This window comes from Calypte anna, chromosome 7, assembly GCF_003957555.1.
Source record: "Calypte anna isolate BGI_N300 chromosome 7, bCalAnn1_v1.p, whole genome shotgun sequence".
Lineage (NCBI taxonomy): Eukaryota > Metazoa > Chordata > Aves > Apodiformes > Trochilidae > Calypte > Calypte anna.
The window spans coordinates 15,024,695-15,040,462 of record NC_044253.1 but is presented as its reverse complement, the minus strand read 5'-3'; the positions used below and the strand labels follow the sequence as shown (position 1 = coordinate 15,040,462).

The 15,768-nt window shown below is 41.2% G+C and overlaps 1 protein-coding gene across 1 annotated transcript in view; it reads right to left on the bottom strand.

The window, feature by feature from the left end:
* Positions 1-713: 713 nt before the first annotated feature.
* The window catches only part of SMARCAL1 (SWI/SNF related, matrix associated, actin dependent regulator of chromatin, subfamily a like 1), a 36,911-nt gene continuing 21,856 nt past the window's right edge, over positions 714-15,768 (bottom strand). Inside the window, exons 10-17 of the mRNA XM_008496990.2 lie at positions 12,855-12,995; positions 7,524-7,742; positions 6,521-6,591; positions 4,883-4,985; positions 3,614-3,796; positions 3,025-3,125; positions 1,394-1,490; positions 714-1,026 (exon numbers count right to left, since the gene is read on the bottom strand). Coding sequence (XP_008495212.1) covers positions 820-1,026; positions 1,394-1,490; positions 3,025-3,125; positions 3,614-3,796; positions 4,883-4,985; positions 6,521-6,591; positions 7,524-7,742; positions 12,855-12,995 — 1,122 coding nt within the window. The 3' untranslated portion in view covers positions 714-819. The remainder of the gene's footprint in view (positions 1,027-1,393; positions 1,491-3,024; positions 3,126-3,613; positions 3,797-4,882; positions 4,986-6,520; positions 6,592-7,523; positions 7,743-12,854; positions 12,996-15,768) is intronic.

The following is a 15,768-nucleotide window of genomic DNA, read 5'->3' as shown; positions in this document are numbered from 1 at the left end:
TCTCAAGTCGTGAAGAAGAAAAACCCTCTTCCTCCTTTGTGAGCAGCCAGGCTTAATTCCTGACAGCTAGCACAATCCACTGAAGCAAGAAGCACATGCCACGGAGCAGGTTCTAAGGTTTAGCAGATGAGGCCAGAGATCACTGTGCTCAGGCAGACAAGTGCCAAACAGGCAATAAACATCTCCTGGCAGACAGCTATACTACTTAATTTCAAGGTACTGACTGCTCTGCGCAAACAAAAGCCTGTGGCTCTCCCTCCTCTACCCCACCTCCACCAAAAGTCAGTATCTTTTGGTGACTGATACTGAAAAATCTGAATTTTTTCCTCACTGCCAAACTGAGTAACAGAGAGCCAGTTTGTGAGGGACCCAAGTAAGGGCCACGTTTGCCAGTGAACTGACTCCTATAAATAGAGACAAAATTCTTGGAGATGGAAAACTGATTGTTAAGTGCTCTGCAGCTGCTGAGAAGTTAAGATTTCACTACAGTTCAGCCTTGTGGACAGACAGCCATTATCTGCTTTTTAAACAAAACAACTGTGGAAGCTGACATGCTGAAACAAAGCAGTATGCTACTTGCCCACGGACACTCAAGTCATCAGCAAAACCAGGACTGCAAAACCTGCAGGCTACCAGGTGTGTGCTGCTCATCTTCCACACCAACCGACTGCCCTCTTGTTCTTTGAGATGAAGTACACTAGAGATACAGAAAACTGGAAGCCTTTTATTTTTGCAAACTCAAGAAAGAATACTTGATTGCTTTTGTTTTCTCTTGTTTAATAAAAAAACCAATCTCTTAGCTGCCTTTTGCTGCCACCATTACACTGTTAAAAACTCCTCATTACGCCGCTTTTTGGGAGGGCTCCCTGAACACATCTCTCCTTCTGTGTCTTGCAAGGCACTGCCAGAATCAAACTCACTGCAAGCATCAACCGCCTCCAAAAGCAAAGCTTCATCACTGTCACCTTCTTTCTCAGAGAAGGTCCTCTGGAAAAGGTCATAGATGGTCTTCTGCTTTGGATCTGCCTGAGAAATCAGAACAGACAGAATGTGCATACACATTGCCATATAAAAACACACAGTCAGAGGGCACTCCCCAGGACAATGTACATGTGTGTGTACCTCCTATAATATCCCATCCGTACATACATATATATATATACACACACATGCTCTGGAGGTTAACATGTCTCCTTGCATGTAGCAGGTTTGGGAACTCTCTGTCAAGAGACCAAGCCAAGGTGTGGATCTTGGGAGGAGTTGGAGAATCTTGGCATTAAATGCAGAACAGGCATAAACTCAGCTCAGCCATCACCTGCCAATCTAAATGTACACAAACCAAAGCCCATTCAGCCTCTCCTAGGGACCATCAATATTCTTTCAAGTCAATTACCTTAGGGAAGTAATTAGTAGATTCAGCTGTATCAGAGAAATTGGTTTCAGAAAGACCAGCTTCCCCCAGTACTTTAATTTTCTCTTGAATCATTGGCCTAGGAGAGATAAACAGATAATACTGAAAGGAAGAAAATATGCAAGGACACTGTGACATTTACTGTGCATAAATGAAAAAAAAATACAACAGGTATAAAGATGGCTTTTCTACCAAAGCTTGTTAGTTCCTTAACCTGTCCTGCTTTTGTTTATGATGACTATATGCTGTCTTGAGATATCACAGAATGGTTTGGATTGGAAGGGGCCTTTAAAAGTTAACTACTCCAACCTCTTACCAATATCAGTCAATCCAATTTAAATAAGTATTAATCCAATTTACATAACAAAAAGAGGATTTCAGGCTGTATTTTGAGAATGCACGTATCCAACAGGGAAACCACTGACTCGATCTCTGAGGTCCTTTCCAACCCAGCCAATTCTATGATTCTATGACTGAAGCTGCACCAAAGGTATGAAGTCAGAACAAGATGCTGCTAGAGAGGCCCAACAGCCCCTGCATTCAGTCTTCAGGGCAGGCAATAGTAATTCCCATTAATAAAACAGCATTTCTAGGGTACCTCCCAATGCAGAAGGAAGAATCCATCACTGGTCCTAAAGGTCCCAACTGCACCTGCAGCATGGACACTTTGAAAGAACCCAAAGGCCACAGCAAAATTAAATGCACTTTCCAAATAGCCTTTTCTCCTTGTTCTTTTTCTTGCCTTTAAAAATGATGCCACTGTCCTCTGAAGAGCCATATTTCCTTCCCATTAAGCATTAATGACTGCATGGACAGCATTTCACAAATAAAGGCAGAATTACTGTCATTAACTTCCCATGAAACGTGGGTGATGCATCACGTTTCTAGATCCCTGCATTGTAGGGTTATAATTATTTGCCATCATGATATTCTGGGAAGTGCACAAGTTCACTTAGTTCATTCGTTCCTTTAAACGAGGTAATAAAGATGTAATTTAGGACTTTCAATTAACCAGCTGGTGGATAATTTCTACTCATCATTTGCAGGTCAGTTCCCTTGCAGCACTAAGGATTCCTCAGACCCTGCCTTCCCCTGGATGTCAGATTCTCCAGCTTTGAGGACCAGTGTCCATGACAGCTCTCACTGGAACCAAAAAACCTCAGACCACAACTATCCACTCAGCAGCCAGACTGCTCCTCAGACCTGGCCCACAATACATTGAACCATCTCCAGTATTTGTTGACTTTGCTTGAACATACTTAAGCACTTTACCTTACCCCAGCACATGAATGCTCTGGGCTGTATCTAACGCAATTCCTTCTCCTTATATAGAGGCTGTGAAGTTTTTAGATGCATCAGCTCTCCCAGAATTTCTCTCAACAGCCCTCTCTTTGTCAGATAACTACTTTTATTCCTCCTGCTTCTCATCCACTTAGTTATGGTCCACTGTGGCCAGGCTGTGTCATCAGCTCACAGCAGCCCAGTTGGCAGCTACTGCTTCTCCCCTTGCAAGCTGTGGAAATCAGCATTAACATTAAGCACCTAGGATCACATATGTGACAAACAGTAAAAACAGGTGACAGGAGAGCCAAAGTGTCTTTCTCACTTCATACCATAAGTAGTCATCTGCTGTGCCTCTGGCCACCAGGTAGTGAACATTAACAGAGCTGGTCTGTCCAATTCGATGTGCCCGATCTTCTGCTTGGATCAAAATCTTTATGTAAAAACATGACAAAGAAGAAGTGAGAGTTGCAACATCTAAGAAAAAGCATAAGAACCAGAGAACAGAGAGACTGCTCTTGTACTTAGTGACTATTTCTCCTTTTAACATCTTCCTCAAACACAGACTAAGCCCAGATGTAATCTGGTGCACCAAGTTCCCAAAAGCCACTGAGCACTTTTCAGAGCTGAAGGGTCAGCACTGATGACAGTGATGACATTTCAGCTCTTGGCTGGGTAAGCTGTTGAGAGCTCTGCCAAGTTAAGAAATAGGAACACGTTTCCCTTTCACACCATCTTCTTCGGCCAGCAAGCCGTGTAACCATCCCCACTGGTTCAAGCCCAGGCACCTCAGGATGCACAGACAAGCAGCCATCAGAGAAGGTAATAAAAGTTCTACAGAAAGTGTCCTGACCATTACATCTTCTCCCAAGCACCAACATTTCTGCTCTCCAGGACCCCCGTTCCCTCCAGGACACATACCCCTGGATTCCAGAAGAGCTCTGCAAATACCACCAGGTCTGCAGCAGACAATGTCAGGCCCATGTTTGCAGCAGTGAGGGACAGGACAGCCACAACCTGCTTCTCTGAGAACTGGAACTTCTGGCACAGAGACTGCCGCTCTGCTGAAGGTGTGGCCCCATCAATGCGAATGTATTCAACGTGCTGTGAAAAGGTAGAACATACTTTTCAGAGGCCTTGTGTTCCCATTCTCATATCCTCCCTGTTGTAATGGATTCTGTTTCCCTTGCCCCTGGAAGAACCATGAAAGTAAAAAGGCAACAGGTGTATTTTTAAGACCTGTCCTCATATCTAAGACAGAGGCAGAGTAGCTCAGCATACAGGGTACCCCCTCTTTGTTTACAATGCATGACTTGCTCAAATGTCTGTTGCTGTCTCATCAGGCCAGAGCAACAGGAAAGACAGCAACAAGCTGGCAACTCAGGCACAGTGCAAAAGCAACTGGCTTAATATGAAGCTGAACAATACCTGTGTGCTGACATTACAGCTGATACAACCTCAGCCTCCTTAAGTCTTCCCCTAATTGAGATGGGAAAAGATGGGACCCAACACATCTCAGTTGCTCTGTGGTAGGCTCAGGAGAACCACAACAAACCTGGGTGATGCAGGGCCGTAACTCTGCAGTGTCCAAGCTCCTTGCTCTAAAGGAAGAGGCTGCCACAGAGGCAGCAAAATATCACTACTGCTGTGGTTTATAGTTTGGAATATTAACTTAAACCATCCTTGGCACTGCTCCTCAGCATGACCCAGAACTCTTCATGGAAGTCTTTTGTGAATGATTAGCCAAACACTTCTGAAGTCAGAAGAATTATTAGAGGTTCTATCATGTTGCATTACACAGTTTCCCTGTTCAAAGATGTGAAAGCATCAGAGACAAAGGAAGGCAGACATAGCTGGACTAGTTACATTCTCCCTCTCCAAGAAAGGCCTGAAGAACAAAGCAGAGATGGCCACACTGAGTACCACTCCTCTACAAATTCACAAGCTCAAGGGCAGATGATAAAGATTAAAGAACATAAAATAGTAAAAAAGCTAACACAAAGTGCATCTGTGCAGCATTCACCCTGACAGTTCAGCTCCCTCAGTGAAGGACACGTTCAGAAGCACAAGTAGAAATTCTCTGCCACTAACTTCCATAAACTCTCTGACCAGCCATAACTCTGGGGAGCTCTTAAACAGCTTTGAAGCTGCAACAGTGATACAGTTAAGACAACTCAGTCAATTACTTACTTTCTTGTCCAGCTCTGCAACTATTGCATCCAGCACTATCTTGTGATGAGCAAACACCAGGAATTTATCATTCCCACTTTCCAGTAATTCCAGGATGTATTCTCTACATGAAAGAGGAAAAAAACCCCCACAACTCTTAAGTTATGTGTTGATAGAATACAGGCTTGCTCACAACAAATTTCAAAGATACTGCTCATCTCTAAACAGAAACTAGGAAATAGGCTAGCATAAATAATTGTCAGTAAAATGCAAGTAGCAAATCAAGCCTCCTAAAGATTAAAAGACATTGCAGGAAATTAATTCTTCTTTGCTGTAGCTGGACAGCTGCCTACATTTATTTTTGCATCAATCAAATATAACATCCCAGTCTAATCAAGTGGACATCATCTACACCTACTTGACAATTTCATTCACCTTACTGTATTTCTAACTTTTGCACAATCACAATACAGTAGGCTAATCTGTATATAGCTATTCCTTCTATGTAAAGTTAGAATTGGTTTTATTTTAGAAGAAAATGTCTCTAAACACTTGCATCGGGTTATCCTAAAAGTAGCTTTTCTTTAAAGGGTTCACATTGACCATTTACTATAGCTTAACAATCTAAATATTTCAGTCAAAGCAATGGAAGACACTGTCATCAAGGGTGAGACACGGGAGGTGCTGATGATCAAAGAACAGTACCGTTAACTAGATGGTACTGTACATTAGCAGCTTTTAATAAGTGGTATTTTAAATGCTACTCAACTGCAGTGAAAAAAAATGGACTAGCTCCTACCAGAGAGTCAAGTAAACAGTATTTCATGGTTTTATATTCAGTTCACACTTGCAACTGAACATAAAAGGAAGAATGTCTTCTAACTGTTCGCCAACATAAAAAGAAAACTCTTCCACGAGCGCTGGGACTCTGAAGTGCAGTCCTGTACCAAACAGGCAGATTCTGCAGCAAGGTCTGAGACTATGAAATCACACAGCACACATCAGCTGGTCCTTACATTCAGAAGGCTGTGGAAAAGTAAACTCTTTCTGTGTTATTAGCAATCCCAGCAAGAGGTCAAGGATGAAAGGACATGGAAAGCCACAGAAGAAAGTTATTCCTAGGGAAGACCGAGTTAAAAGCACACCTGTGATAGAAAACTTTCGCTACTGAGGTCCCATGTGAGCTCTGTGGAAGAGTCAAGAACTTCAATAGGGGCTGTGACATCATTAAAGCATGCTACAACTAGAACTTGGCTCATCTCGTAAGCCTTTTGGCTCAGGGTTCCTGCTGCAGCAGGACTGCAGCATTTTTTTTTCTTGAATTTTGTTGCTGCTTTTAGTTTCACTACTCCCCCCCAACCTTAAATTGAAATAAGGTCCATACCAGGGAACGTGATACAAGTCCCAAACACCGAGTAATTTTAGATGGTTCAAATGACAGTTCAGATCCATATCTGGACTGAAATCAGAAGGCTTACTCAGCCTAAGAACTCAGAAGCAAATGTTACTGTATTGTAATTAAAATAATTTTTTTCTAAGCTGGCTTGAGGCTATGCTTCATGTCCCTGCACTGTTACCTCTAAGGCACCATTTACCCATTCTCAGTGGAAAAAAATCACATTTTACTAGGCAAGAATGAAGCAATGACATGCAGCTTACACAACTGAATGAATTTTAGCTTCTGCTGTTCGGTTGTAGAAGAGGAGCAGAGCTTCCTTCTCCTGTTGCTTCTGCAGAGAAAAGATAAGTAAGTGTGAATCTCGGAAATATCTTTTTCTCATTCTTGCTTACAGATCAAGGTGTCTGAGGCTGACAATAAACAGTTTGCTAGAAAAAAAAAACCCTATAATGCACAACAAAAGGAGATGGGAGGGGGAAGTCTCCTACTTGCCTCTGGGCATAACAGATACTCACACTCCTAATTCTGACACCTCTCTACTGTCTAAGTCCTACAAGTTGGATGACAACCATATAACGAAGGTAGTTTTAGTTGAGAAAGCATTTTCCAGCTAAAATAGTCACAGGAAAACTCTTAAGTCCTTACAGAACTGTACTGGCAACTTAAAAGCTTAGAACATGCATTTTCCATCCATACAAGAAAAACAATGAAAAAAGCAAAAATACACAGTTCGCATTTTTTGTCTACTGCTGTGTTCAAAACACAGCTCAACAAGGCTTAATGGCATTACAAGGCAAGACAGAATGTAGCAAGACGAACCTCTTTTAGGACCCAGAGATTCAAAGTCCAACAGGTTTTCCAGCAGAACTGCACGAAAAAGGGCCCTGAGTCTGCTGCCACAGGACTGGTTAGCCTGGCTCGGTGCTACTGCTCCAGAAGCAACTGACCTCTCTGCTGGCTTGCTCTGGAGTGAGCTGAGCCTGTGCTTCAAGCTTCACCTTTTATTGGCCCCCCAGTCCTGCTCATGCGCAGTTGGGGCCCTGCCTTAATCAGGCACAGGTGGGCTTAACACAAGCTCATGCCCACTACCTGGTAATCAGTGGCACCTGGTTGCCTCATTTCACTACAGCCCTCCACTATGCCTTCACATGAAGTGTGGCTCTGACCTTTCCTTGAACTCAGGGAACTGTTTTTCCACTGATGTTTTTAAATAAAGGTACCTGAAACACCAGTGGCTCACAACAAAAACAGTGTTTGACTTACACTTCCATAACCTTTGGCCATCTTCTTTGCTTCAGCTGCCAAGGCAGCTTTGGTCTTTGCACTAATGCCTTCAGGAGCCACCACAACCATTTTGCGTTGCTTTGCTGGAAGCTGGGAAAGCACATCTGATTTCAGACGTCGGATCATGATTGACTCTTCCAGCAAAATTTTCAGCTCAATTAAATTGGATGATCCTGAGTAGTCCCAACCCCATGGCATCTGCAAAAGATCAAAGCAGTTATCAGTGTCAAACAAGAGAGTGACACTTCTGGTCTGTAGGAAATCCAAGAGTAGAATAAACTTAGAGGGAAACTGGACAAGGCCATTAGGAAAAGAGATTTGACAAAAATGGCAGTAAGAGACAAGTGTAAAAAGGAATCTATCCAACATGAGAAGTGTATTTATAGATTTTTCTTTTTCCTACCTACAAGTGGCACAGAGGTGTAGGGAAGAGCACTACATGGAACAGTAGGGATCCCTACCACAGGACTTGTCATCCTCACACAGCAAAGGCATTTCTGCTCTCCATTTGCAGCTTTGGGCAACCTGACAGAACTCACTGCAGTTCGGCACACACATATTTACCTCAGCTTTAAGTAGAAAGACACACAAAAGTCTTCTCTTAACAGCATAAGGACAAGCATGCTTAACCCAAACACTTTCACAGAGACTTTATGCTTCTCTGATATGCCCAGTAAAATGCTAGGTCAAAATTGCCTGTTTTCCACTGTGACTGTCTCGTGGTCTGCTTCCTGACACATTCTGTTTCTGCCATTACTATGTTTGTCACAGTCTCAACTAAATCATAAATAAATTGTGGCCCAAAATACATGACTCCAAGTATTGTATCTTCAAAGTACCATCACTTCAAGACTCCCCTGAGCAAACCCTTCATTTCTTCTTAAAGCACTCACCTCTGAACCTGCTCTATCCTCCAAGATCCTGTGTGCACACTATACCTATGCTCAGTTAGCTGAGCTCATCACTTCTACTTGTAACTCCACAGCCTATCATTTGTTCTCCAGGAAAGAACAAGTAAGCTGACAAAGGCTGCAGCAAAGTTGGTACATTCCCCAAAAGAAACATCTTTAAACAACTTTCTTTTGAACAGGAGACCAATAATTTTTTTTATGCTGACTGAAAGGATGAGATGCTTTTCTCCTGAAAAAGAGGACAAACATGCTTAAGCTAAAAACCTTCATAGAGAAACCTTCTGCTACACATAACTGAAAGTAAAATACAAAAAAAGCTCCAAAGTATTCATTGCACCTTCCACCCCCCTGTAGAGTGCATAAGAAAAAAAAAATCATTCCAGCCATGAGGTTAGTAACATTACTAAGGAATGGTGCTTTGACAGGACAGGAATGAGAACATACTGCAAGACAGGAAGAGGAGGGATCAAAGAGCTTATAAGCAATTAAGACCTCTCTGATATTTCCAAGTGAGCATTCCTACTTTGGGTTGAGGCATAACAGGACAATCTGCAGTTCTATTGCTACGTTGCACTGATGCTAATATGCTGTGTTGCACCATTACAGGACTTAAGATTCATTTGAATTAATCTGTGCCCACATAGTTACAGCACTGTCTGATTATTCATAATTCGTTCATTAAAGCAGGAAGCAATTCAAAACCTAGATACAGAGCCAGTTTGGATCCTGTAGAGTTAAAACTTTGGCTCTGTCACCAGCACAGTAGTGCACAGCTAGAGGCAGTAGGTCCACCCAAATCTAAGCAAGCCCTCAAAAAGCCACCATGGGTATTTCTGCCTCTGCCTCCCTGAAACCAGGAATGCAATGCAGATGCATACCTCAGGTCTGTGAAAAGCTGGCTCACATCTAGCTGGGTTTATTAGTTTCAGGTATGCTGGATGAAAGCTGGAAGCACTGAGCCCCAGTCTTTGTGCACCCTTTCTGAATTTCTTCAGGCTTTGTGGATGTAGCAGAACAGATGTGCAGAACACACTCAGACCTACCTGGTGTTGCTCCCAGCCTCCTAAGCCCCCTGCCCACACTGCTCAGTGCACTGGTAGCAAAGTAGCAGGGGTCAACACTCATGAGGCTGCCGAGCAAGACCTGCTAAAGGGCCTGAAAGCTCTCCTCAGGCTGCTTCCTTCTACTATGCAGCCCCTCTTTTTTCACTTTCAACTTCCATAACAAGCGATACATACGTTTTGTGTCCATGTAGCACAACTCTATTTCAGAAGACTAAAATCATCAAAACTGAAAGAACAAGGCACATAGCCAATGTATTATCTATTGTCATATTAAAAAGCATATACAGGCAGAATGTCCGGATTACCATATTTCTTTTATGGTGACTGTTGCCAAGACAATCTGCCAACCAGGAAACATGCTACTTCTGTTCTATACCAAGCTACTGATAAAAAGAAGATATTTTCAGAATTATTAAAATATAGTTTAGTATATGCTATTATGGGAGAGAAAAAAAGAGGGATATTTATTTTGCCAAAATACACATCTGGCTTTGATCCATAACATTCCAGAACAAATGCATCCAACTGTGATTTTCTTACCAAAGTGTTACAGCATCTTACATGAGTCAGTAAACTTATTACAGTCTTAGCAGAAGCTGCCAAACTCTTACAAATTCAGAGCATGTGCTCAGATAGAAATTATTTAATATTTGCCAACATCACCCTGTTTGAAAAATGAATTCACAGCATGTATTTTGAGAAATTGTCTTGAGGTATTTTGTAAATAAGCAAGTGACATTTCACTTGCTGCATTTTTAAGAGATGATGCAAGGCTAAATTAGAAAATTACAAACTTTTATTTTATACCTTTTCTAATCATATCTGCCAGATACTTGCAATTTTCTGTCACAAAATTTATTACCTGCAAGCAGAAAGTTGTCAGATTTTAGTTTTAAGTTGAATAGTTCAGGTTTATCAATTTTTCTTTCATCTTATAATGCAAACAGATTTATTATTAATACCAAAAACATTTTTACATAGCACCTTTCATCCTGACAGACCTCCAAAAGCCTTGCAACAGCTCTCTGGTTCTCTGCAATTACATTCCCCCACTTACAATGCTGCCCCTTTCAGGACAGAAAGAATCTATTTAACTAATGACAGCATAAGTATCACAACAGCTCTTAAGAGAGGATATAACTCCTAACACAATCTGAGGTTAAAGATGCAAAAAGGAACAAGAGGGACATACTACAGTCATGACGGAACAGCTACAATCATCTAAATACCTTTTAATTTACTTACAGCTGAGTGGACCTATGGCAACCCAATAGTCATCAGTCTCATTTTTCCTCCAATACTATCCACATCTCTTAATTTCCAGCAGCCCTACTTCTTTAAATAACCAAATTCTTCCTAGGTTCACATTTATGACATTCACTGTAGCAAAATGTCACCGGAGAGCACTGAGAAGACCAGTAATGTTCAACTGTCTAGTAGAGAAAGGGCAAACAGCAACAAAATCTTACTGGAAACCCTGCAGAGGTTTTAAAAGAGAGCTGATACAGACTGTAACCTCCATGCTGAGTTTCACTGTAGGGTGAAAACTCATTTACTCAGAATACACTGTTAGAACCTGAATCATGCAAAACAATTTTATTTCTTTTATCCAATTCAACATCTTACCTGAGGTCCATATGCCTGGTAATTGAGGCAACAGCTAGTCATGCAGAACTTTACTCTCAAAGGGTTTATGAAACTCCAAACCTATTTAGACTCACACACTGCAATTCAACTTTCCTTTTTACTGCAGAAAACCAACAAGATTAAACTGCATCTCTTCATTTCCCTCTGGGAAGCTTTCTGGACAGTGCTCAGACAGGAATCTTTCAACAAAGATAATAAAGCTCAGCAGATGTGACTCTCACTCCGTATGATTCCTCCTATGGATGGAGGAACAGCAAGTTTATCCTCTGTCAGAAAAGCAGAGTTTTGCTAACATGAATGCTGTCATCTTCCAGAACTCAACTTCTATGATTCTGCATGCTTAATGGCCTTGCTCTAATCAATGGCATCAGCATACAAATACCAAAGCCCAACGAATTACTCATCTATCCTGCACATTTGGACATACACAGAACACTACAGCAGCTATGAAAGTAAAAGTGGACATTCAGATCTACGAAAAAGGAAACTTGAAAGCTTTATACAAGACTGCAGTATAAATCTTCATGATGGCAACCTGGCATATGTAGCTACCTAAAAAGAGAAAAAAGCTCTACAAATAGCTATAACTATTTTTATGGATATACTGATGATGTTCAATTCCTTTGCAAGTATTTCTGAGCACTGAAATGGTCATTTGATGTTGTTTTCAACCACTCTGCTGCCATTCTTAGAGAAAATGAGGCACAAGAAGTGAAATGGAATGCTCAAGAAGAGCAAGCAAATTCATGCACTTATTCTAGGTCCACGCTCACGCTGCCAAGCCATTCTGTAACACGTTAACTGCTAAATGCTTGTCCTGGAGGAACTGGAGGGCAAGCTAAATTAGAGAGCTCTCATACCAAATCAGAACTCAGGGTTCTCCTTTTTGCATCTGTGCAACCAACACAGAAGATCCTATGATCCTCCTTGTACAACAGGCAGCAACAAAAGTTCTTCTCTCAGCATTGTGCATTCCAACACACACAGCAGCCCTAGAGATGTCAAATCAAAGCACATTTGAATTGCCAATATTGAGGGCAAAAAACAGACACTAGCCACCATAGCTGCAAATGCTGGCTTCCTGCAAAGCCTAGATCTTGCAGCGGTTGGACTCAATGACTCTGCTGAAACTATTGCTAAGCAGATGGCAGAGACAAGAGACGTTAACTTATTGTCAATATATGCTAAGGATCACATACATTTTCTGAATTAAAGCATGGTGGAATATAAAAATGACCTATAAATCTTAATTTTTTACTTACCTGGAGGTATAAAATCCAAAAATCACAAGCAACAGAGACCTTATTTCTTTAAACAGTCACTAAATCAGACTAGAAACTAGCCCCACAGTGAACTCTGCCCATTTAAAATGGTCTGGGGGCAAAATCTTATTAGAATATACTCCTTTCCCCAGCTATGGCCATTTATTTATTTATTAAAGCTTTTTACTTTGGTGGCCTTTGGAGCAGATTTAACATTAGCATCATTTAGCAAAAAGCATTACTAACTCCACATCCCCCACTGCAGCACCTAAAGTTTCTCAGGTTGAGAGCTTCGAAAACGTTACTCTGGAGTGAAAGTTTCTCAAAAAAGATGCAGTATGAGACAGAAGAAAGGAAAGAAAAAGCCCCACATCTTGGTCAAGTGTGCAGTCCCTGTCTGCAGCCTCCCCCCCCCCCCCGAAGTACCTTCCTGGCATCACAGTAGCGCAGCCCAAAGGAGTGGAACTGTGGGAAGAAGGTTGGCTGGACAGCCGCGATCTGCGTGTAGAGCTCTGCAGGACGTGACATGGCAGGGGTTCCTGAAAGCAAGATCACCCTCCTGGCAGCCTGGGAAAGCAAAATGGAGCATTGTTATTATACTGCTTACAATATAAGCAGTCTGCTAAAAAGTCATCCTCAGTCCTGAAAGAAAATCCTAGAGCCACTGGGCAAGCACCCAAGATGGCAGAGTACTTCATCTTTCAAAGATCCTTTCAGCCTTCAGTATATGAACATGCTCAAGGACAGTGCTTAAAATTATTATGAAGCAGGGCAAATAATGTTGTTTCTTATTCATCAGCCACATGTTGTAAGGGAAGGGGACAAATTTTTATGACGCTACTTTCTGAACTGGCATTTACCCACTAGACACATTAATATGCCTGGCTCAACATTGCATTTGGCATCAGATGTCATAGGAAAATGACACACCCTCTCAGGTACATCCTCACCACCAAAATAAATTTTTTTGTAACAAACCTGCCACAGCAAGTCAAACAGACTGTCTTCCTCAGGATTTTTGTCTTTTTAGGGTGAAAGTTGATTTGTTTTGTTTTAAATTCTACTATCCAGGAGAGAAAGGTGAAGCTATGTCATGGCTTAGCAGTTTGGTCTGACCAAAAACCAGAGGACAGCAGGACCGAAGATGCCCACTTGACAGCCCTGGTAAGTCTAGGCACAGCTGGCTGGATGGCAGAACAAGAGTTAATAAACACAAATCATGTACAATTTGTAAAAACCTGTAAAACGTGTTGTAGAGAAGGCAGGAAGGGGTAGGGTAGGAAACCTCTATGTAAAGTTGATGCTCCCAAAAAGTCAGGAAAAAATTACAGTGCAGCCATAGAAGCCTCCAAGATGCAATTCTACCCTCATACCTCCATTGTGATCTAATTCTATTATTAGATGAGAGCTATGAGTTTCTACTGCTGCAAATTCATATATAGTAGTTGAATTACAAATACCTTATAATTTCCTGGATGGTTTAATGCAGGTTCATTAAAATAACAAAAAGATTCTTGAGTGACATCTGTACCAACAGCTCATTCACATTTAAATGAAAAGGAAAATGAAATTCTTTTATCATTTCACTGTGATCTACCAGTCACCCAAATCTATTCAGCTATAATTCATCCACTCGCCAGCCAAATCTGGTGGAAAAAAAGAGTTCACAGATCAGCTACCGGAAATTAATTTCAGGCCTCTTTATCAGATATTTATGTACAGGTTGTAATCAAGGTGGGACTTACCTTCTCTCTCAAGTCTCTATTAAACAGATCAGAAGGAAATGCAATCACCACCATAAGCATTTAAAAAAAGAAGGATATTATTGAACTAAATAAAAGGAGATGTCAAACCTTTGGACGTGCCAGAAGGTGATTTAGTTCACAGAAGACAGTGGTGCCTATCCTACTCAGAAGAAAAGATACCAGATCCCACAAGGAAACAAGGGTACAAAGCAGAAATTAGGTCAGTTTTTAGATTTCAGGTAACAGCAGAAGAAAACTGAGTAGAGACTTGACAATATTTGATACCCTGCAGAAACCTTTAAGGAACTCACTGACACCACCCTGAGAAATCTGCTGAAATGCACAGGGCAGTCCTACATGTGCAAGAAACCTCCAAATGAAACCTTTTCCTCCTGCACTAACAGAAGGCCACTGCTATGAAAAGATAACATGGAGGTCATGGAATTACCAGCAATTCATTTAAAATAACTGGATCAAGCTAAACCAAGAAAATTTCACTGAAAACAAACCAAGGACACATTAAATAAAACACAGATCCAACTGTGTTGAAAAGTTTTATGCCATTCTCCAGGGTCCTCCTCTATAGAGGGTGCATCCCAGGAGCTACACAAGACAATGCTGATTCCCCAGGAGTCAGAACATTTGAGCTCTTTCCCCAATCCCTAAATAGAAATCAAAAGAAAGAATTCAAAATTACAGATTATTTGAATTCTAAACTTTTCCAGCTGGTACTGTGCACAATTTAATTTTGAACAGATAGGGTATTTAACCACTGAAATCTCTTACCCTGTGATACATATTCTACAAAGTAATAATTTTAAATTACTTGAGAAATAAAAAACCAAGAACAACAACAATAACAAAACCCCAACAAAACTAACAACAAAGAACTAAATCCACAAAAGCTGTGAAGAGCTCAAAGAAATTTATTCCAGAAAATTGTGTAGAACATTGGTGGTCTAACTTACTATCCCAAGGACTCCTTTCAGTTTGAGAACCAAAGACAGAGGGAGCCCAAGAGAAAAAAAGAAGAAAAAAAAAAATCCTAGGAAAGACAAGTTTCCAAGTGCTGAAGGCTTACTTAAATCCTGGATGAGGAAAATGGCTTTGCTTCACATCTCTTTCTAATGGCAACACATTTTGAGTAGATGCCAATAGAGATTTGCTCCTGCACAGAAGTCTCTGCTTAGTTCTTGTTTCCTGCTGAACCCTCTGTGCTGTCAAGACTGAGAGCTTATCCTCTTTTTTCTGAGGGCTGTAAGAATAAAATGGAACACCTGAAAGGATGTTTTACCAGATCTGTAATGAGCTGATACATATTTCCACATAGAACATCTACATGTAGGCATGAAATTTAGTCTTTCCCAGGTGCAGTTCTCACTTATATCTCCTTGTGACTGTTCTCCAGCTACTTTCTTGTGCAGTTCCTTAAGAGAACTTTGACAATGACTCGACTAGTAGAGACATGCTCTGTAGCCCACATTTACTGAGTAATGTAAGACAACTGTGGCTTTGCAGCAGGACCCTTGCACACACATTACACCAGCAATAATTAATTCCACAGCTATGACAACACATACAAAAGTCTCTTTTGA